This window comes from Monodelphis domestica, chromosome 6 (genome assembly GCF_027887165.1).
Source record: "Monodelphis domestica isolate mMonDom1 chromosome 6, mMonDom1.pri, whole genome shotgun sequence".
Taxonomy (NCBI): domain Eukaryota; kingdom Metazoa; phylum Chordata; class Mammalia; order Didelphimorphia; family Didelphidae; genus Monodelphis; species Monodelphis domestica.
In genome coordinates, this window is record NC_077232.1 from 191529926 (window position 1) to 191554524 (window position 24599).

At 35.2% G+C, this 24599-nt stretch overlaps 1 protein-coding gene across 4 annotated transcripts in view; it reads left to right on the top strand.

The window, feature by feature from the left end:
- Positions 1-23789, top strand: part of GUCY1A1 (guanylate cyclase 1 soluble subunit alpha 1) — a 95752-nt gene extending 71963 nt beyond the window's left edge. For all 4 annotated transcript variants that reach the window (XM_007496200.2, XM_007496199.3, XM_001366350.4 and 1 more), the window contains 2 exons: positions 1015-1169; positions 18070-23789. In XM_007496200.2, the coding sequence (XP_007496262.2) occupies positions 1015-1169; positions 18070-18271 (357 nt within the window). In that variant the 3' untranslated portion in view covers positions 18272-23789. The remainder of the gene's footprint in view (positions 1-1014; positions 1170-18069) is intronic.
- Positions 23790-24599: the final 810 nt, after the last annotated feature.

Sequence of the window (24599 nt, forward strand, 5' to 3'; positions counted from 1 at the left end):
GTTCTAGTTAGGAAGTTTTTAAAATAAATATGTATTTTTTTCCCTCATTCAGGTTCACAGACCTGCTGAAATCCACCCCAGGACTCATTGAAGGGTCTGTGTAGTCCAAGTTAAGAATCCCTTCTCTTACACATAATAAAGATGAGAGATAAAGAATTTAAGTAACGATATGTAGCTATTATTATCTCTGTTTTATAGAAGAGGACAATGAAGCCTGAAAACTTAATAGTCATGTAGTTATTAAATATTAGTCTCCTGATTCCAAGTAAAGTTGTCTTCTTTGGGTGCACACTTAATTTTGTGTAAAGGTCAGTGAGGAGTGAGGTGGAAAGTAAGAATTATAGCTCATATTTACATGTTACTTTAAAGTTTGCACAGCATTTTACAGATAGCATCTCATTCGATCCTCCCCACAACCCTGTGGAGGAATAGGTGCTACTATTACCCTCCTTTTAAAAATCAAGAAAATAAACATCAGAGAGTTTAATTTACACAACTAACGAAGAAAAGTGTTACCCTCAGAGTAGTTCATGAGAAAGGTCCTATTGGTGGTAGCATTTAAATGTTAATCAGAAACACTAGAATGATTCAAAATATTTTTTCAGTGACAGGAGTGAGATCTTCTTAATTCATCTAATTCAACAAACATGTTAAAAGAACCTATTATGTGAAAGACACATGATAGATGCTGGTGATATAAAACTGGAACTGAAAACAAGTCTTTGCACTGATATAATAATAGGGGGTTTTGGGGATGAGATTCTTCCTGCTGGTCTCAGGCCACTCCTCTATGCAAACTTACACACTTTCCTTATAACAGTTCCTAGAGTCTTTTCCATTCTACCAAAATGGTCAACATGTACACTTATAGGTAAAAAATAAGTCCTATACAAAGTTATAGAAAATAATTTAATGAGAAGGTCCTAATATCTTTAGGAAAAGTCACTTGTAGGGGCTAGCACCTGAGCTATGCTTTGAAGGATGCTGGGAATTCATCTTGTCATTTTCTTTCAGATGCGTATTGGCTTGCATTCTGGATCTGTCTTTGCTGGAGTTGTTGGAGTTAAAATGCCCCGTTACTGTCTTTTTGGAAACAATGTCACCCTGGCCAACAAATTTGAGTCCTGCAGTGTTCCACGGAAGATCAACGTCAGCCCAACGACTTACAGGTACTTGTGTTCGACATGTAAAATCTATTTATATTACTGTGTTTGAATATATTATTCATTTTTTGTTCAATTTGTTTTTACTTTCTTAGATAGTAAGGAAATCAGTAGCTTTCATTTTCATGGCTTTATATTTATTTATTTTAATTTCAATTGCATTATATCCTTTGAATTGCTGACTTCCTGTTTCCCTGGGATATTAGCTCCCAAGTCACAATTTCTTTTTATGCATAACATCTCCATAACATTTTTTTAAACATAGAATAGCTCCAAAACTTTTTGAAAGTAACTTTTGTTATTCGTTTACTTTAAAAGCTTAGTCTTTTTAGGGAAAATCATTTTTCTTTGGGAGTGAGTCAGGGAACAAATAGCTAGTGATTCATTATTTTGAAAAGTTGGTAGACTGCTGTGGGCAGATAGTGATAGAGAAATGACATGTAACTGATAAGGAGCAGAGCAAAGACAAACATTCTGGAAACCCTTTGCAGGCAACCAGAGAATACCTAAACTCTTTCATCTTAACAGCATGTCAACAAATGGTTCCCATTTAAATGAGGAAATAATGATCAAAATCCAGAAAAGAGGGGTGCCATGTGGTATAGGTGAAATATTGTGGGGGGAAAATCTTGATAATAAAAGTCCTTGTGCTATTAAAAAAAAAAAGCTTTCCAACCTTAGCTATAAGATCACCTTTGTGCCATAAGAAGGCATTGAAGTAGATAGCCTTCTTGTGGCATGAAGGTGATCTTGCATACTTAAAGACAATGGATGTGTGTGTGTGTTTGTGTGTGTGTGTGTTGGGGGGAAGAGGGGTTACGTAGCTAAGTGGACAGAGAGTCAGACCTAGAGACAGGAGATCCTAGGATCAAATCTGGCCTTAGACACTTCCTAGCTGTGTGGCCCTGGACAAGTCACTTAACCTCCATTGCCTAGCCCTGACTGCTCTTCTGACTTGGAACCAATTCTAAGATGGAATTTAAGAGTGTTTTAAAAAAAGACAATGAAATTTGGTCTGAAGGCTCATCCCAAATAGATGGATATTGTTTTAGAACAGATGATAACTGCTTTCTGAGGACCTTTTCCTCTAAAAACAAAGAGACTCATCACAAGTATGTAAGCCACTTGGTGAGAAATTTCATTATACAGAGCAAAAACTGTTACAAAATGGACCTTAATCCAATGTGGTCTGTTTCTTTTTCTGTATATTTGGTAGAAGAGTAGCAGAAAAGAGACTGGAGAGTGCTAAGGATCACATATTATCTCTATATAAATTTATCATATTATCTCTATATAAATTTAACTGTTGACTTTCAAAACGTAAGATCTGAAAAAAGTAGAAGAAAGAACCTTGGAATGATTTATATTACTTCCCAAAAAGCCATCAAAAGGATCACAATAATTCCTGAACTATATCTTCACTTTCCTATCTCTATTTTTTTTAATTATCTGCATTTCAAACAGTGATAAAGGGAATTGGCAAGCAATGGCATTCTACAATAGAATACCCTTTATAAACTTTAAATTACTCTATCCTACTTAAACCTTACTTTAGGGGAAGATAAAGTTGTAATCTCCTGATTGAACAATGAAGGTACTTAGTTCTCACCTTATAGTGAAGCTAGAATGTTAAGCTAAGTCTATTTTTAGATCTTAATACAAAAAGGTGTTAAGTAACTGTAAAGGTTAAATTAATAAAAAGAAGGTGAACTTAACAAAGAAGTGTGAAGTAACTCTAAAGAAATAATCTAATCAAAAGAAGATGAGAACTAGAAATGGGCATTTAGAGGAGGAGACACAAGGGTGAAAGGTCTATATATTTGGCTCCCTTTCTGTCTCTGAGAGGATCTTGATTGGAAAAGACTCTCTTTCCATTATTGGCAGTGGAGAGTTAGCTGAGAGAGCGGTTTGGTGGTGAGTTTCTTGCTGAGTTTTCCTCCTTTACGTTCCAACTTTATCCTCTTGGAAACCTCTAATCTTCTTCAGAGACCTGGAGGCAGGGATTTTTTAAATTCCCCCTGGCATAGGCCAGGAGGAAGAAATCCTATATCCCCTTCCTTCCCTCTCCTTAATTCCTTCCCTCTATATTAATTAAATTACCATTAAAATACCAGACTGACTTGGGTATTTTATTTGGCAACCAATTAAATCTGCATTTTAAGTCACAACTCTTAAATCATCTTTACACTTTTCACAATCAAACAGCCAACTGAAAGTCACAGAAAAATTAAAAATTTCCTTGTGTTAATATTTGATTATAAAAAGAATTTTATTTAGAAGAGCAAAAATGTAGCTTTAAGGGTACTCTTTAAAACCTTTCATTCAGATCACCCTACTACAAATATCAATAATATGGAAATAGATCTTGATCAACAACACGTACCTAAATCCAGTGGAATTGTGCGTCAGCTATGGGAGGGGGTGAGGGGAAGAGAGGCAAAGAATGTGATTCTTGTAACCATGGAAAAATATGCTAAATTAACTAATTAAATAAAATTTTTCAAAAAAAAGTATCATTCATTCATATGGTAAAATCATACAAAAGTCTTTGAGCAATGCAATTGTAGACATCATTTTATTCATGTGGGGCATAAAATGGAAAATATGCTTGCCAAAGGGGTTGTCCCTGTCATGGAGGGCATCCAGAACAGAACTTAAAGGGAAGAGTGATTCCTCATGGATAAGATCTTTCAGACTCGTGTATTTATAAATAATCATGATGGCTACATTAAGACTTAGAACAATACAAAGAGGGGCAGCAAGGTGACCCAGTGGATTGAGAGTCAGGCTCACCTGGAGATGGGAGGTCCTGGGTTCAAATGTGACCTCAGACACTTTCTAGCTGTGTGACTCTGGGCAAGTCACTAAATTCTAATTACCTAGCCCTTCCCACTCTTCTGCCTTAGAAGGAATATTTAGTAACAAGTCTAAGACAGAAGGTAAGACTTATTTTTTAAAAAGAACAATTCAAAGCCTCCAAAATGTATATATATTTGGAAATTGAAAAGAGTGCATCTAAAAACTGACTCAAGAAAAAAAAAACAGTAAATGAAGAATGTTGCATTCTTTTTTTACTAGCTCAGTATAAAGTTTTTTCATATTTGCATGAACAATTTTTGTCTTTCCTAGATTTTTTCCCACTAGTGTGTAGTAAATTCAATTCTGCTATCTCTTTGAAAGCATTTTTATAGTCTGTGGACAGCAAATGAAGATGTGATCATCTTGACTATGTTCTTAAACTTTCTGGACTGTATATATGCAATCTGTAGTTAAAATTCTGGACTGAATAATTGCATACAACATGTCCAAAAAACTTAGTGAATTTTTAAGCTTATTAAAGCTTTATTTCATTTACTTATTATTTTATTTATTTTAATAGGCTTACTTAAGATCTTAAAAGCTTAAAGCTTCACTAAGACTTTTCACATGCTGCATTAAAATTTTCAGCTTTATTTATATAGAGGGTATCCCAAAGCCTTAGTGAAGTTTTCAGCTTGAATAAATTTAAGTAAATTTGTTAAAATATATTAAATAATACTTAAATTTAACTAATTTAATGGATTAAGCAAAGCATTAATAAGCTTAATGTTGCACCAATATTTTTGTGACATGCAATATATTTCTACTTTAAGAGTTTTGTTTTTACATGCCAAGGAGGAGGTATTCTTGAAACTGTTTCCATAGTTTTTCCTATTTTTATTTACTATAATTGGTCTATTATCAAGATTTAAAACATAATCCTCCTTTTCTACTTCTTCAAGTACTGGAGAACCTCCAGGTGTTCCATGTATATAAGTTCTTAACCACCTATCACCTTGTTTTTAAAAAAATATTTTGATAATATTTCAAAATAATTAATTTTGTTATCTTTGTTATCTTATTTTTCCAATTTTATATATTTGAAAATAGTATTCTGAAAAGAGATCCATAGGTTTCAGCAGGGTGCCAAAGGACTCTAAACCACATAAAAAAGTTAAATGCCCTTGGGTTAGATCATACCAGTTGTGTGGGTTTCATGTCCCTAAGTCTTATAAACCAATCAATCAACAATAAGTATTTATTTAGACATTACTACACATCAGGTACAATGAGGTACTAGATTACAAAGACAAAAATAAAATAGTCCCTGCCCCCAAGAAACTTACATTCTTTTCTTTCCATTTTTTTTCATTTTTTATTTAATTGATTAATTTAGAATATTTTTCCATGGTTACATGATTTATGCATGTTCTTTCTCTCCCCTCCTCCCTCCCCCTTGCCAGAGCCAATGAGCAATTCTACTGGGTTTTACATGTGTGTAGCAGTCCAGCCCATATGTATATTTAAGAGGCAAGGATTGTGTGTGGGCACATGGCCATTCTGCTCATGGCAATGAACTCTGTTCCCAGCGTGGCTGGAGTTAGGGTGTGAAAGCCTATTTCCCTTTGTCTTACCCACCTGGGATAAAACCCCACCTTCACCTTGTTGTAATTTGCAATTATCCAATGGCAATACACTATGTAACTCATCAATATGTATTGAGTACATTTGCGTATCAAAGAGATTAAAAAAGGGAGCTCGCAGCCATCTCGATCTCTTGGAGATTTCACAGGGTAGCTTAAACTGTCTTTCCACCTTTCTCTCTCCTCTCTATCTCTACCTGAAACCTGGCCTTTGGCCAGGTGTCTCTTTCTTTTCCAATGCTAATATTTAGCACTCTCTAATTCTACTCTGTTTATTCTCCCACCTAAGCTATATCATCCTCTGACCGTGAAGTGTTAAATTGCGATCTTTGGACAGGAATTAGCCTTTCTGAGAAGTCCACTGATCAGGGCATGGCTGCGGCTCCATGATAATTAATAAGACCTGATCTCTGACTCATTTCTGACATCTTGAACTCGGCTCCATCATGCCCTTCACGGAATCCAAAACTTCTATCCTTTTTCTATCTTTCTACCTTGTGGCTTCTCTCGGGCCAAGAGGCCACAATGTGTCATTGATCAAGACCTATTTCCAGTTTATTAATATTTGCAACAGAGTGATCATTTAAAGTCAATATCCCCAATTATATCCGCATTGAACCATGTGATCAATCATGTTTTTCTTCTGTGAAGAAACTTACATTCTAATGGCAGGTGTATCATGTGTATAAATTAGCTCTTATAGAATATACATAAAATAAAAACAAGGCAATTATGGCAAAGAAAATTGAATAGAATGAGGGAAAGGGTGCACTATATACTAAGGTTACAAATGTCGCGTGAGACTGGGTGGTGAAAGCTTTAAATTCAAAAGAGTAATTTATATTTGATCCTAGAGATAAGAGAAAACAATTGGGGTTTATTGGGTGATGACCTAATCAGATCTTCACTTTAGGGAAATCACTTTTGCAAGTGTGGGAAGATGAATTCAAGATGAAAGATTTGAGGCTGGAAGTTCAGTTAGGGAGATCCCCTGAAATAGTCCAGGGGCCAAGATACTGAAAGTAGCAATTTCTGATTTTCATAAAATCACAGAACTTCAGATTTTTGAAGAGATAGTAGAGATCAGAAAGAAATATAAAACACCATGTTTATTTAGGCATGAGAGTAAATGAAATCACCTGAGAAGAATTTTGGAAGGGGGAAGAAGAATACACAGTCTTGGATTCTGATTTAGTCAGCCTAAAGGAATTCCTATTGTGACAATTAGATCCATTGATACAGCGTAATGTGTAATTTTCGTTGGCTGGAAAACTGAAACAAGGAAACACTTACCAAGACTCCTACAGTAATTTACCTGAGTACTAGTTGTTGTTCAGTCATTTTAGTCATATCTGACTCTTCATGACTCCGTTTGGGGTTTTCTTGGCAGATACTGGAGTGGTTTGCCATTTTCTTCTCCACTTCATGAGAAAACTGAGGCAAACAGGCTGAAGTGACTTGCCCAGGGTTACCCAGCTAGGAAGTGTCTGAGGCCAGATTTGAACTCAAGAAGATGAGTTTTTGATTCTAGGCATGCTGCTCTATCCATTGTGCCACCTAGCTGCGCCTTTGAGTACTAGAGGCAGTACTTAAATTCAGTTTTCAGTAGTGTTACTTTAAATGTTTTCTTCTAGAAAAACATTTGCTTGTTCGCATAGTTCAAGGGGGATATGATCGAGGGTGTAGACTCTAAACGATCACTCTATTGCAAATATTAATAGCATGGAAATAGGTTTTGAACAATGACACATGTAAAACTCTGTGGAATTGCTCATTGGCTATGGGAGGGGGCAAGGAGGATGGGAGGGAAAGAACATGAATCATGTAACCATGGAAAAATATTCTTAATTAATTCATCCATTAAATTTAAAATTTTAAAAATTTAAAATAAAAAAACATAAAAAATAAATAATTTCTTCTAGAAAAGTTTTATCTTCCATCTTGTAGTATTTCAGGAGAGAAGGGATCATTTGAAATTTCCATTCAACATCTGTGCTTTGTAAATATATAATTAATAATTGACTTTAAAACACACAGGCAGTTTGGGTTTAAATCCAGTTGCAGTATAAGTGGTCATCACAAATGGCCTTTTGTGTAAAATAACCAAGAAACCCAATTTGTCATGAAGTGTAAATATTTCTCTTGACAGGCCCTTTGGCAGCACGTTCACTGAAAGCTGCACTCTGGGAGAAGGTTCCTCTGAGAATAAAATTCATGGTCTAGTGTCAAGGATCCTTTTGATATATTTATGGCGAACATGATGTGAATTCAGGACATTGAGTACATGCCACACAAAAATGCCTCTTGTGGATAACAAGTAAAAGAATAGCCTCACACTGAAATTCTCATTATTTCCAGATTTTGACCAATAAACCAAGATATGTTAGTCCTAATGGCAATTTTATGTCCACCTTTTCTAAAGTCTCTTAAAGCTTTTATGTCACCATTCTAAGAGCTGCTGAGTTTCCATTTAAGACTTTATTCACTTTATTACAGGAACAAATTCAATCTAGTTTTATTGATTAATAGGAGTGGGGGAGCACAAAGGTCATAAGGAATCCAAATATTTGAGGCTTTGAGGTGTGTAATGACACTGAGTTTACAAGATGTTTGCCACGAATATATTAGAAGTGATAGAGGGGTGGTATTGATGGTTAGGAGTTCAATAAGGGCTAAAATAAGACAAGACCATGTTGTATATGAAGATCCCTTGGGTTCAAGATCATGTACGGAAGTAGCTGTTATCACAGATTTATCAATGTATTTGGAGGCAAGAGGACCAAATTCAAATCCTGCCTTTGAAATTTACTAGCTTTGGGACTACAGGCAAAGCATCCAATCTCTCTTAGCTTCAGTCTCCTCATGCCCAAAGTAATGGTAATAGTAGGACCTGCCTCCTATCGTTGTGAGGATAAAAGGAGATAGTATAATGAAAGTAGTTCAAGAATCATAAAGTACTATATGCTATATATGATAGGATTCATGATACATATATGATAACATATGTGAATGTTAGTTATCATTATTGTCAATGATATAATATTTTGTTAAATTGTCCCATATTAAAATTGTCCCCAAAAAAAAAAATCCAAAATCAGATGAGGAAAATTCACAAAAAGGGGATGAAAAATGGTGATGGGGGAAATTCCAATAGAGAAGAAAGGGAAAAAATATGAGGAAATAGAGATAAATACTGGCATTAGGTAAGGGAAGAGAATGAGCATTGATATAGCACCTACTATGTGCTAAGTGCTTGACAGATATTCTCATTTAATCTTCACAGTAACTTTGTGAGGTCAGCACTATTATTACGCCCATTTTACTGCTGAGAAAACTGGAGTAACGGATCATACAGCTATTAAGTGTCTGAGAGTAAATTTGAACTCAGTTCTTCCTGACTTCAGTCCCAGTACTCTTCTCAACTAGGTGTCCTAATAATCCTATTATCTTTTCTTTTCTAAACTACTTATCTTGTGAATTCTGACTCATTTCTAAAATAAAGTAAAATAACATTCTTAACTGTATGATATTTGAGATGAAATAATTTTAGCCATCTTTACCTTCTCTATGGTCAATATTAGTACTTCGTAGTTAAAAGGCTATTGAGGGAGTTCTAAAAAACAGGTAGGAATTTGAATGCACATTCAATATGTAGCCAGTGTGCTAGAATGTTTTTTTAAGTTATATTAAGCTGCATTAAAAGGAACTTAAAGACAGACCCACAGGAAGAAGCCTTGGGAAATCTTTCCCTTTTCTTACTCCAAACCCTATTGTCCAATTCTCACCAGATACTGGACTCTTAATTTTGCCTGGGTGTTTATCCCTCATCCCCATCTCTACTTGAGGTACCCCTCTCCACTCCAACTCATTGGTCCACTATCTCTTTCTAGTAGTCTGTTCTAGGGAACATCTGCTTTGTCATTGCTCCCAAAGGTCCCCTGAGCCTTGCCATCTGCCCTCCTGTTTTGCCCACTGGACCTTAAATACCACTTGATTTTTCCATAAAGCTGAATCATCTTTTATGAGGTGTCTCCCATTTTGGAATGTAAGCTCATTTAGATCAGGGATTATCTGGGTTTTCTGTTTGTATCCCCAGTAATCAGCATAGTGCTTGGCACATAATAAATACTCATGCCATTTCATTCATTCATCTAGAATGTCTGAAATATTGCATTTACTTCTGGGCACCACAATTTAGAAAGGATATTTAAAATTTGGAAACTATTCATGAAATAGACAACCAGAATGGTAAAGGATCTCGAATTCAAGACTCTAGAAGGCCGGCAATGCATATTTATTAAGCACTGTGTACCAGAAACTATCCTAAGTATTGGAGATATAAGTCAAAGAAAAAAGAAAGACGTCATCTGCCCTTAAGAAACTTACATCCTAATGGGGAAAAAAGAATACATAAAAAGGAAGGGGAGAGTAGGAGCAGGAGAGGGAGATGGGAGATGGTACCCAAGCAGGAGTATGGTAGCCAAAGTTGGAGACTCAAAATCATGGCTGGCCAGAGTCTATTCATAAAATATTGGCCTCCAGAAGGAACTCAACATATCAGGTTCTATTGAAGGAACCAGAGTAATTTAGAAGATTTACAGGATCGGTTCTCAGCAGATTTTTCTCTCAGATCTCTCCTCCACCTCCGCTGTCTCTTCTGGTGTCTTTTGTGTAACATCAGAAACTCAAGAGAAGTCCAGTCCTGGGTAAAACATAATTAAGGAGTCCCATGCCCCTGCCTCCCAATATTGTGCAGTCATCCTCTTCTTCATCCACTGCCACCTCCACAGTGAATGTGCCAATGACCCAGGGTACCTTCTGCAAGAAGTGCCGGGAAGCTCCAGCCACATGAATGACACAGTATAAGGACTATTTGCAGGGCGAGCTGCTCTATGACTGCAAAGCAGAGGACCAGTGGCCAGACCAAGCCCACATTAGCAAGAAGGGGAACACCAGGAAGATTGAGCTGACACACTGGTGCCTGAAGCCTTACTGCAGCCCCAAGAGGATGCTAACCAACAACTGGCACAAGCATTTCAAGCTTGGAGGAAGACAAGAAGAGGAAAGGAGCTTCTTTCAGCACACCCTTGTTTTCCAGCAGAAAAAGTGTTAAAATGTTGATGCTCTAAGGGGGGAAAAAGACTTTCTGGGAGACAGAATTGTTGTTTTGAAATATTTGAAGGGCAGTCACAGGTACTGAATAAACCCCAGAGGGCAAAACTAGAAGTGATAGGTGGAAGTTTCAAAGAAGAAAATTTAGGATTGAGGTAAGGAAAAATACTTAACAAATAAAGTGATCCCAAAATGCTTCCTCTCCCTGGAAGGCATCAAGAAATAGAAAGATGGAGGTCTATTCAGGGATGTAGTAAGGTGGAGTCTTGTCCAAATACAGTCTGGACTTGATTCCAATATTCCTTTCAACTTTGAGATTCTGTTTCTTTAAATCTTTGAAGAATTGTAATGGGAAAGAAGGCTTAAAAGTGTTTGTTTTACATTGAACTAGAATCAAATCTAGGAAAAAATAGTATCAATTAAATGTCAACACTTACTACAAGGAAGTTCTGTTCTAAGCACTGTGGGCAGATTTAAAGACTTTTTAGTAGCACACTTCCCACTATGAAAAAGCTTCCATTAGACTGGTAGGTCTTCAGTACAAACAAAACTAAGTCTGTGTTCTTCTTCAATATCTGCTTGACTCTGACCCACATATATTCACCACTAAATTTAAGGGTTCAGTCAGGGTAAATATGTTCTAGCACATAGAGTTCTACTCAGGCTGTGCCCACCTAGAGTGGCCAGGGCATATCAGAGAACCAAAAGTTTTCTCAACCTCACCTCTTCTGTGTGGACACAGCATCATGACACTGGCTATGAATGAGACATTGTTTACTTAGGAGGCACAAAGAGTTGTTTTTCACCAAGATTGGTCCAGAGCCCAGAGCTATTCAACATTTTCATCAGTGACCTGGATAATAGAATAGAGAGAATATTCATCAAGTTTGAAGAAGACATAAAGCTGGAGGAGGGGGAAGGAAGGAAAGCCAATCAATTTGGAAGGATACAATGAAAATTCAAAATTCCCTTTGAAGTTTGGAAAAGTGGTTCAGAAGAAACAATGAAACCAATGGGAACCAGGGAGTGGTGTTTTTAGAGGGAAAAACAATGGCAAAACATGGAAAAATTGGTTGTTATATAAACATAGTGAAAAAATAAAATCTTAGTAATTTGAGATTCATGATCACTTTAAAAAGAAAACTAAGTAGAAAAATTTTATAGTAGAAAGGATACTGGATTTGAAGTGAGCTGATTTCTGATGCTAGCTAATGTAACTTCCAACCATTATGAACCTGGACCATTCACTTTTCCTCTTTGGGTCTAAGTTCTATCATCTCTGAAGAAACAGAGTTGATCATGTAGATCCTTACTAGATAAAAAAAAAATCCATTATTCTAAGTTTATATTTTTATCATTTATTTTTTAAAAGGAGTAGGGTGATTTTTAAAAAGATTTTTAGCTGACAATATATTTAACTAACAAGATTAATTATTTTTAATCAACATTTAAACCAATTCCATAATAGGGATAGGGATTGGAGCTATGATGAGGAAATTCCTGTATCAATGGAGGTTAGCACTTTCTCTGCAATATTTAGTCCTGGATTGCTAGTGAGAGTTCTTCAATGTTATGACTTGTAAAGGTTCACACGACAAGATTCTTTTAGAAGTCATAGTTTAACTTAGGTCTTCCTGGCTTCAGAGTCAATTCTCTCTCCATTATGCTATTAGTCAATTATTTAATCAGCAAATATTTAAGTGCCTATGATGTGCCTGGCACTGTAATAGGTCCTAAAATAAATAACAAAGTATAAATAATGAAATAATTCCTACTTGTTTTCAACTTATATTCTAATAAAAGTGGCAAGATACAGATGGGTGATATATAAATGTATACCTAGTAAAACTAGAGCAAACACAAATATATACAAAATTGTTCAATACAAGGTAGTATGAGAGGAAGCTCATTAGCAGTTGGAAAAAGCAAGTGAGACTTCATGTAAAAGATGGTGTCTTTACATCTTTTTTTTTTAAGGAATTTTATGAGGTTAAATATAAGGAGAGGCAGGATATTCTGGGAGTAAAAAATCAGACAGTACAAAGGCATGAAAATAGGAGATGGAGGATCAAATGTGAGGAACTGAGAGAGAGCCAGCTTGGCTAGATTATAGAGTGTAGAAAGGAAAGTAATGTCCAAAAATTTGAAAAGATATATTAGGGTTAGATTATGTAAGACTTTAAGAAGTCCTATGCTAAACAAAGGAGTTTTTTTTTTCTTATATGCAATTGGCAACCACTGGAGTTGGCTGAAAAAGGTGATAATATGATGAGAACCTGGGTTTAATAAAAACAGTTTTGACAATAATGTGTGGGATGGCCTAGAATATGGATGAACTTGAGACAGAGAGATCAATTAGAAGATTGTTACAGTCATCAGTCACACTGGCTATTATATACACCATTAATGTTAAAGTTCTCATTTGTTAATTGAATAAGTATCAATGAATTCCATCCAAAAAGTCCAATTCAATGACTCATGGTGAAATGTTGGTATTTGTGGGTTCTTAGAAGTTATACCAGTAGCTCTTACAAACCATACTGAGCTAAGAAAGTTTAGTGCATGGACCAAAGGCTTTACACTTCTTTTGAAGACCAGATGAACCAGATCAATAGAGATGCTCATCCTGAAGACTGGCTGCTAGATAATTTATTCTTTGGCCATGAGTCCAAGAATAACTACACAACTTCTATATTGATGATGCTCAAGTTGGCCAAAAAGAAGAGGGCAAGAATCATACAGTTTTTAAAGAGTCTCTAAAGATTAACTTAGCCATTGGTATTGTAAATGTGAAATTCTAGTTCAGTGACCAGTGATTTGATATAGTATTGGAGGAATTGAATCATACCAATTTAAATCCTCTCACACTAAATATAATGAATGGATATAAGGAAAATGCAGTGAAAAAGAAGGGTTGATAACAGGTTCTCCTTTGAGAGGCAGATAAGGAAGTTGATGGGATTGGATTTGTCATATACCATATGACCTCTAGAATTAAATGTAAAATTATCTATTTGATATTCATAGCCTTTCATAATCTAACCACTTCCTACTTTTCTGCTCTTCTTATACATTATTCCTCTTCACAAACTCTTTGTTGTTCCTTCCCAAGTCACTCTATCTCCCAAATCTCTAACTGATACCCCTACTCTATGCCTGAAACTCTCCCTCCTCACCTTGGCTGTTACCTCCTGGTTTCTCTGGCTTCCTTCCAATCTTAGCTAAAATTCTACCTTCTGCAGGAAGCCTTTCCAATCCCATCATGCTAATGCCTTCCCTCCAAAGTAATCTCCAGTTCATCCTGTGTATATCCATTCTATACATAGTTCTTTGTATGTTATCCCCCCCCCCTTAGTTTTTGAAGGGCAGAATCTGTTTTTGCTCCTTTATCTTTATGTATTCAGCACTTAGTATAGTGCCTGGAATATAATTGGTGCATATTAAGTGTTGGCTTGACTAAGGTAAGAAGAAACACCATTCCATAGAAGTTCTTGAGATAAGCATGAACAAAAAGATAACCATTTGCATAACTACAGTGTTTGAGGTTTGCCCAAACTAAATTAAACATGGTTACTAATTCGCAGAAGTGAGCACTGGAAAAGGAAAAAAAAAACATATTGGAAAATATCTTTCAGATATAAAAAATTAAAGATTCCAAAGACTTATTGACAAAACAGAATATTCACTCCTTTATAATATGAATATTTTCTTCAAAAAAGTTAGACAATGACAGACATTGCAAGAATCAAAAATCACTACTTAAAAATATGAAATTGATTATATCTTCTGGGATATGAAATAACTAGTTATGGATATGGAAATCATTTCCAAAATAGCTCACTTGCTGTGAGAGAGATCAAAATCAACTTCAACTTAGAAGAAAAGAGGAAAATGAGAAGACGTGTCTTATAATTATAACAGCTCCAACCTTTCCCATTCAAAGGAGCCAATGATGCTCAAAAGAACTCCAACCAGCCTGAAATTATACTTTAATCTCCTAATCAACCAAAAAGAAAAAGTGGCCAAAAGCAACACTGCTTATAAATCAAAGGTATTAGCAAAATCTTATGGAGGTAGATGGGAAACAGGGCAACTAGATGGAAGACATAAGTTAAAATTCAGCCTCAGGCACTAGCTATGTAACCCTGGACAAGTCATTTAATCCTATTTGCCTCAGTTCCTCATTTATAACCAAGTTGAGGATAACCACAAATCCATCAGTAAGTGAAGTGTCTAGCCCAATAACATGAAAACTTTTCTCAGGGAATTGGGAGATGAGAAAAATTTGTTCCAACAGCTGAAGCAGGCACTGTGGAGCACTTAGATATTGATTAGACACCAAAAATGCCAAGACCATTCACTGCATCCCAGGCCATTGTTAGTTATTGTGACTTTTGTGTTCCCAATTGGGCTTCAAGGACTCTGGAAGAGAGTGAGGCCAGTGACTCTGCCTCACTTCAGTCCAACTCATGAACAAATTAAGGCATCACCCCATCATGTTCTGCTAATCTAGGCCTTTGGGGAGCAGAAGTCTAGAAAGTTAAATTGGCCTTTGATGATTGCTTGTTGAATTGATTCGAATGTCAACCCAACCCAGCTTTTCTATCATCATTATTTTAATCTACTTAATAAATACCCATATAAAAAAAATTTGTCTCTATGTGACTGAAAGATTACCTTCATTTATAAACAAAATTTCAATAAATGATATGGTATGAGAGGAATAGGTGAAGGAGAGGAAATTGGGTCAATCCTTTAAAAATAAAACTTTAGTGGGAGAAATAATATTATCAATAATATTAAGCTAATATTAAGCATCCAATCAAGGACTCCAGGCTTCTTAAAAGAGACATTATGGTGAGGATGAGGGAGGTGAAAAATAATAATACCATTATAAGAATATGAATAAGAAACAACAATAATAATATACAGTATTTATATGGCATTTTAAGGTTTACAAAATGCTTTATAAATCTCATTTTATCCTCAGAACAACCCTAGGAGGTAGATGCAATTTATTATCTTCATTTTATAGATGAGGAAACATAAGTAAAAAGAGGCTAAACAACTTGCCCAGGATAAACGAATTGGACTGTGTGCCCGAGAGGCTCATGTGATATTAGATTTGGATTCAGGTCTTCCTGACTAGAGGTCTAACACTTTATGCACTGTGCCACCTTTAATTCTGCCCATTAAGTCCATGTTATTATATAGCCTATGTGCTAGGCATTTTGCTAAGTGCTAGGGATATGAGGCAAAAGGCACTCCATGCCCTAAAAAATCATAGTTGGATGCCTGTTTAGTTTCTCAAAAATGTAAGAAAGGATGCTGAGAAGACAGAGAATGACCTGAGAGCAGCAGCCAGGGTAGTAAAGTGTCTTAAGATCATGCCCTAAAAGGAGTTAGTTGAAAGAATTGGCAATATTTCACCAGGGAAAAGATATGACCGTGGGAGGTTGGCTAGTTATCTCCAAGTATCTGAAGGACTCTGATGTGGAAGAGAGATCAGATCTGTTCTGCTTGACCCCAGAAGAAAGAACTTGGGACTGTGGAAAGATATCAGACAGACAGGCTTCAGTTTGGTGCAAAGAAAAACTTTCTAATGACTGGAACTGTCCAAAATGGCAACGAACTGACTCAGGAACTTAGGGCTGTTATACAGGCAGATTCTTAACCAGATTTAGATTGGATTAGATATCATCAAAGAATGCTTCTGTGATTTTTCAAGGAAGCTTTAAGAGAGATAGACTAAAACTTGCTCTGAAAGCATTTGAAGAACTTATGACAATTACATATAAAAACAATTTTAACATTTTTTTAAATTTGAGTCTCAAATTCTCTCATCTTGAGAAGACAAGCAACTTTATATGATTATACATGTGCAGTCACACCGAATATATCCCCATATTATCCATGTTGTGAAAGAAAACATAGACCAAAAAGAAAACAGGAAAAAAGTTAAAAAGTATTTTCTGATTTGCAAAAAATAAAAATAATTCTTTTAAAGAATCTATACTATCATACAAAAGCATGCACAGTTTTCAAATTTTAAGAAGAGAAATGAAGTTATTAATTCAATGTTTATTGTGGTTATCATTGAATTTAAATCAAATTTATGAAATAAGTATAATTTTAAATATTATAGGCATCTGTTAAAATGTTTTATATGAATTTGATTAGAACTAGGAAAAGTTTAAAATTTTGGTTTTTTTAATTTTCTCTGTTTTATGTCATGTTATTATACAATTCACTATGATTTGATTTTGTATACTTGATCAGGAGCAATCATTACAATTTTTCTATACTTTTTCTCTCTTAGAGCTCTCCTACACATCAGATTTTGCCTTCTCAGGCATCATTCATATGAAATCCCCCTAAATATTGGGAATACACCAATGGTTTTTCCTGGACACCCTTCTATCTGTACACGTTGTTCCTTGTTCATCACATCACCTCCTAAATGTTCAGTTATCATTTCCATACATTTATTCCCACTTCTACATATCCATCTCTTTCCTCTGTACATCCCCAGTCCTTCCTCACCAAATGCCAATTAAACATTTTAAGCTGCATGTCCTATAGTTGTCTCACACTCAACATGTCCAAAACAGAACTCACTATTTTCCCCCCAAACCCAATCTTCTTCCTCATGTTATTGCTGTTCTAGAAACAGAAGGGGAGTTCAGAAGTCTATTTTGATAGATCAGACCAAACATAGTCAGATGGGTTTAGACAAAGACTAAGAAAGACATATCCAAATTTAGAGATGAAGACGCTAACACTGAGATGGATGGTCAGATAAATCTACCAGAAAATGATTCTACAATGATAATTACTTTCCTTCTCCACCAATCTGATCAGTCATAAAATTATCTTAATTCTTTCTCCACAATGTATCTTACATATATTTTACATATATCTTTTCTCAGTCACAAGACCATTACCCTCCTTTTGATCCCCCTCACCCTCTGTGAGAACCATTGCAATAGCCACCTAATTGTTCTCCCTCATCAGGTCACACACCACTCCAATACCTTCTCCCACATAGTAGCCAAAGTGATTTTCCGTCTTCAGGAAGAAACCCCCTTTTCCCAATGATACACCCCTTGCCCAGAGACCTGTGCAAAATGAAAAATGGAGCAACCAGTATGGGGAACAGGAAATAAGCCTGTTTGTCTTGAACCTAGAGTACCTGAGAAAGGATAAAGTCATTAAATTATTTCTTCTAGCCAAGGCTAACATTTCTACCTCAACTGATAATCTGAAGAATATCTTGTCATCTTCTTCCCTCCTGAACAATCACTTATTTTAATTAGATGATTTTAATAACTCCCTTTTTAACTGTCTTTCAGACTACTCAAAGGATGCCCTGGCTTTGTGTTTACCCCTCGTTCAAGAGAAGAACTGCCTCCCAACTTTCCCAGGGAAATTCCTGGAATTTGTCACTTCCTGGATGCTTACATACAAGAAGCAAATCCAAAGACATGCTTCCCAAAAAGAGATATTGAGGATGGAAATGCTAACTTTCTGGGCAAAGCATCAGGCATAGATTAAATTGTATCTTCACCAGGTCCATCGATATTTGGAGGTGTGAATCCAGTGAGGATGTATGAAGCCACGAAAAGCACTTTAGGATTGCAGATGCCTGAAAAGCAGTATTACTGATTCAGGAGTTAGGTCCCCTAAGACATATGATTTCTCCTTTAAATGACAGACTATATGTACCAAAATAATATTTCAACTCCTCTATTTTAATATGATGCCTCTGGAGGTACCTTTTTTTTTTTCCTGTGATTGATGATGTTATATAAGTCACTTCAGATAAACCTGAATCTAGAATTCTAGACCCACTGAACATATATTAGAAAAGTTGAATGTATTGTAGCAAGAGACAGATTTACTTAATTGAGTCCTGTTCCTTGCTTGAGCTCCAACCATATTTAAAATACAATATTCACGATGCTGTTAAGAGTAGAATCACCAGAAGTTATTGGCCCTATTATAAATTTCCAAAGTTCACTGCATGTTATTATCTAGCCTCAGATGCTTAAACACTGTGTGACTCTGGGCAAGTCACTTGACTTTCTACAGTTGTTGTGAAATTAAACTGTGACATTTTGTAAAGCACTTTGGAAAACGTAAAGTGGTATATAAATACTAACTATTATTATTATCATGTTTTCATTGTGGCTGCCAATATATAGCAAAACAAGCCAAGTATTTTTCTGTCAAGTCCTCTTTTTTTAGGAAACAAAAGAAAGTACATGTCATAAATAATCACAAGCTAGATTCAAAGTAACCGAAATATTACATGTAGTTCATAAAGTTTTTTTAAACAATTTTATATTAGCATGTATCATAGCAATAAATGTTATTTTCTTATCATGTATTCTTTCCCATGTTTAAGCATGATAAAACCTTTCCATAACACACAGATATGTAAGGAGAGTGTCCCAGTGAATGTAGTTAATATAAATTTACATTTGTTAGAGATCATATTACTTTTTGTAATGCAATGCTCTTGGTTTAATTACTACAGTTTAAATAGAAAAAAAATAGAGTTGAAGAGATAGATTGGATGTGTAATTTCACTGACATGGGGAATGATTAGATGGGAAGCTTCCTACTAGTGGAGATTGGCATCTTGGGTCTAATTTACATTCTTAGAGTTTTCCAGAATGCTAGATTTAGCTTCTGGACCAGATCTACATAGCAAATGGGTCAAAGTCATAATTTGAACTTAGGGCTTCCTGGGTCTAATTCCATGTTTCTCTCCACCATTCCACATTGCTTCTAGGGGCTGAGGATAGTATCCAAAATACAGGAACCCACTGTGCAGTTATAAATGAACTGTTCATTATTTTTGTTATTTTTAACAATAGGAGTAGGGACAACTGGGTAGCACTGTGGATAGAGTGCCAGGTCTAAAGTTAGGAGGACCTGGATTCAAATCTGGATCAGATACTTTCTAGCTTTGTGACCCTGGTCAAGTCACTCAACCCCAATTGCCCAGTCTTTGCTGGTCTTCTGTCATAGAATTAATACTCAAACAGAAGGTATGGGTTTAAAAAATAAAAATCAATAAATCAATAAGAGTATATGTAGGAAAAAGCTAAGCTACATGAGATGTTGACTTTGTTTCTTTCTTTGTTATTTTTTTAATTAAAAAGTCCATATTGATCATTTTATGGATTGGAATGTTTTCAAAAGAGGCTCCTAAATTTGTTATATTTTTTAGTGCTTGGTGGATGGTGGCAAAGAAAATAATCCATTGTCTTAGAGATAGAAGGATTCTTTGAATCCAATTTGTTCATCTTACAGATGAGGAAACTAAGTTTCTAAGAAAGGAAATTTGCCCAAAGTTACCTACTACAAAAAAACAAAGACAAGACTCAAATGAATAGGCTACTTGGAGTCCAGTGTGTTTTTCACTGTGACCTGGCTTTAGCATTCCTTTGATTTTTGCTTTCAGTGCTAGAATTTCAAGTACTTGTCCTTGTAGCTCCTTTTAGAACCTGACAGTGTGGGTATCACATTTAAGAGGAGCACTACACAAGCAAAAGCAGAATGCAAAGGATGGATTTTAAATGAAGTATATTCAGGGAACAAGTGTTCAACAGAAGATCCTAAACTGATTCAAATCCAGTCAAAATGGTGCCATGTTTTTAAATACTTCTCATTGTTACCCTTTCTATTGTTGAAAACAGGATGAAAAGGGTACTCTTGATTGGCATTAGCCTGGTTCCTCCCCAGTGTACAATTTAGTATTTTACTATGAATTACTTGGTCACAAACAATACTCCCCTAGCCTGCAGGAATGAAGGTGCCTCATTAAGCATCTAACCTCTTAACTTGGAAGTGACTTAGTCACTGGAGGGAAAATCAGCTTCATTCTGCTGGACTCTTTAAATAATACTAATATGCTCTATGTGTTTCAGTTTAAGTGAAGGATTAAATATCCTTTTCTTTCTGGCTCTAAGGCTGGATTATAAATTGGGGGGAGAAGAAACAGAAAATAAATACATAAAAGAAAAATGGTCTCCTTCTATGAAGATGTCTTACCTCCAGTCCACGTCTAAATCCCATGTACTGATATTCTTTATTATTCTAGAAGGGATAAGGCTTTTTCTAGAACAAGATGAGTTCTAAGTAGAATTCCAACTAAGAGAGGCAAAAGACAGTCGTGGCTCTTGAGGAGATCACACTCTACTGAGGAAGACAACATAAAAATGAGTATGTACAAATACCACAAAGAAAGGTAGATTAGGTGGAGTCTCAGAGGGAAGCTAATAAGTGTCAGGAAGCCTGGAGAAAAACTTCTTGCAGCAAGTGATTCTTGAAGGAAGTCAAGGAAGTGAGAACTTTAAAAATGAGCTATATACAGTTCTCACAATCATACTGTAAAGCACGTTATTCCAACATCATTATTCCCCTTTTATAGCTGAGCCAGTTGAGGCAAGGAGAGGTTGTGAATTGCCCATAATTACACAGGAAATGTTGAATCCAGGATTCAAATCCATGTTACTGCACCTCTGTCACTATGGTTAAAGAAGCTATCTCCCTCTTGTGCTTGTCAGCATTTTTTTTTTCTGGGAGCCTTATTTTTCCATCAAAGACATGATTTTCAAAGTATACCCTCTTGGTGTCTTTCCACACTTGAAGAAATATTTCTTCACAAATGAAAAAAAGAGAAATTTTCCTAAGGATTAAAATAAAAAAGACTGTCATAAGCATGATCAGACCCTTCTTGTAGAGAAAACTCATGTTTCAAAGAAAGAATTCCCAGAGAAGACAAGAGGAATAATTTCCTTATTATTCAATGAAAAATTCTGAATAAATAGGCATTTACTATATTATGAATAGACATGAGGACAACTAGGTGGCTCAGTGGATTGAGAGCCTAAATATGGAAGATCCTCTGTTCAAATATGGCTTTGGACACTTCCAAACTGTGTCACCCTGGGCAAGTTACTTAACTCCCATTTCCTAACTCTTACCACTCTTTTACCTTGGAACCAATACACAGTATAGATTCTAATACAGAAAGTTAAGAGTTAAAAAAAAAAAGAATAGATATGGAAACCAAATGATTTAATTTTAATTCTATTGGAGAGAATTTTTCATCAAGAAAAATGACTATGCTTTCTGTGACTTCTCTCTAGCAAGAAAGGAAATTAGGAAATTCCATGTCCTAAAACATGTGAGAAATATGTTATCTGGGCTAAAACCCATTAGCATCCAAGTCAGCCTCATTTTAGACATTATAATATTTGTGGGTGCATGTTTTTTCTTCATATTTTATCAGTTAATGAGAATTATGCTTTTTATGAATAAGATATTCCTTATATTAGAAACTCTTAACACATAATAGTAACTGTATTGCTTGTCTTTCTCATTTCAAAATTTTTCCATCATTCTTAACATTTTGCTAGTCTATAGATACTCCCTTGACCATATTCTTTTCTTAGCAATATCATTTCCTCCAGTTGTCCATACCCTGTAGGTGTGGGATATTTATATATATACTGTCAGATATAGTTAATGGGTTGGTTGTTTTTTCTGAACTGCTTTTCTTTTTTTTTCATCTTTAATGCAAAGCATGACTTGCTGTGTAATGGAAGGGGGAAAGGACACATTTGGAAATTAATGTAATATAAATATCAAAAATATGAATAAAAAGATTATAAATTCTGGTCACCGTGACTATATACAGTGTAAACACCCTAATGGAGCAATGACCAACCTAACTATACTCAGAATGGCATCACCAAAGTAGGACATCAGGTCAATTTGTATTTTTTTTTCTGCCAAAACAAGCTTACCACTACAATGTTCACCAAGGTGTACTTTAGGATTTTCACATTCTCTGTGTACAATTTGTTGCCTGATTTTTGCAGCAATTCATGATAGAAGCTTTCTTCCAGTAGGCACAAAGCCACATCCTCCAATATGCTATGAAAGTAAAAGAAAAAGAGAGGGAAGGGAAAACAAGGCAAGGCATAAGTATTCTAAACTGGATGATGCAGTTGGAGTCTTTCTGTCTGCCTCAGGATATTTCTTTGTTGCTAACTTAATTAAATATGATGCATATTATATGAAATATTGGACCACACGTGAAAAAAAGAAAGTCTTGAGAACTATTGCTCAGTGATTGAGGACTGACAGTCTTGAGTTGAGTGAGGGAGCACCAGTATCCATGATCCACAGATCCTTGAAGGATATCCATGAAAACATAATGAGACAGAGCTTGATATTTTTAAATATCATGTTTCTTTCATCGTGAGCCTAGATTTTAATCTATGGATATACTAATTTGCCTTTTTAAAAACTCAATTACAGAAATCAAAAAAATAGAGGATCTGGGAAGTTCAATTTCAATTTCCTGGGTGAGGGTTAGGAAAGAGGTTCTGCTGGCATTAAATATTCTAAATTTAATTTGATAAATGTACAGCATAAATGTAAGTGACAAAATAGCTTTTGCATCAAATCTGATATTTAATTAGAATTTTAAATAGCATGAAATCTATCTATTTTGAAGAGAATCCTGAACCAAACCCAAATGAATCCAATCTTTTGGTTGTTTTGGCTTGGTTGGGCTTTGATCTAGACCTATGGATTCTTTGGCATTGTATTCTCTCTATATTCATAGTTTCCTCATTTAATTTTTGAGGCAGAAAGCCCTGTGTAAAGCAATTCATAGAAGTTCATATTTCAATTCTCAAGTTTTTATTTACAGCAAACATTTTCCTCTCCCCAAGCCAATCTATTATATACCTAATGTAATGTATACAGGTAGTATATTTCTTTTGACTTAATTTTTATTATAAACTTTAATAACTAAAAAAAGAAATGTTTTACTTTGCATTGAAAACTTGCATAATGATTGTGATGATAAAGAATTATTTTCACCATTACTTTTAGCAAATTGTTTATACCTGAGTTTTGCTTCTGGCAAGCCACAAAAACCTGAGAAAATGTTACCCAAGATTCTTGGGACCTTCCTAGATGTGTTGTCATATAAATATTGTAATGGAACTATTTAAAACATAATTAAAATAAATATAAAAGAAAATGAGTCTTTTGTTGCAAAAAAAAATCTGATACATATAAAAGGAATATTGTTCCAAGTTAGACCACTGTATCAGTCTTTCCCTCTTCTAGATCATTTGTTAAAAAGAAAGTCTTTAAGACTGCAATGGAGAAGGGCAGAGTCAATGAATTGGGCATGCAAATTAAAAAACTAGAAAGTGAACAAATTAAAAATCCTCAGATGAAGACTAAATTAGAAATCCTAAAAATCAAAGGAGAAATTAATAAAATTGAAAGTCAAAGAACTAAATAAAATTGACAAAGTACTAGTCAGTCTAATTAAAAAAAGGAAGGAAAAAAAACAAATTGACAGTATCCAAGATGAAAAGGGAGACCTCGCCTCTAATGAAGAGGAAATTAAGGCAATCATTAAAAACTGCTATGCCCAATTATATGGCAAAAAATATGGCAATCTAAGTGATATGGATGAATACTTACAAAAATATAAATTGCCCAGACTATAAGAAAAAGAAATAAATTACCTAAACAACCCCATATCAGAAAAAGAAATTGAACAAGCCACCAAAAACTCCCTAAGAAAAAATCCCCAGGTCCAGACAGATTCACAAATGAATTCTATCAAACATTCAAAGAACAGCTAACCCCAATACTATACAAACTATTTGACAGAATAAGCCAAGAAGGGGTTCTACCAAATTCTTTTTACGACACAAACATGGTACTGATCCCAAAGCCAGGCAGGTTAAAAACAGAGAAAGAAAACTATAGGCCAATTTCCCTAATTAATATAGATGCAAAAATCTTAACTAGGATACTAGCAAAAAGACTCCAG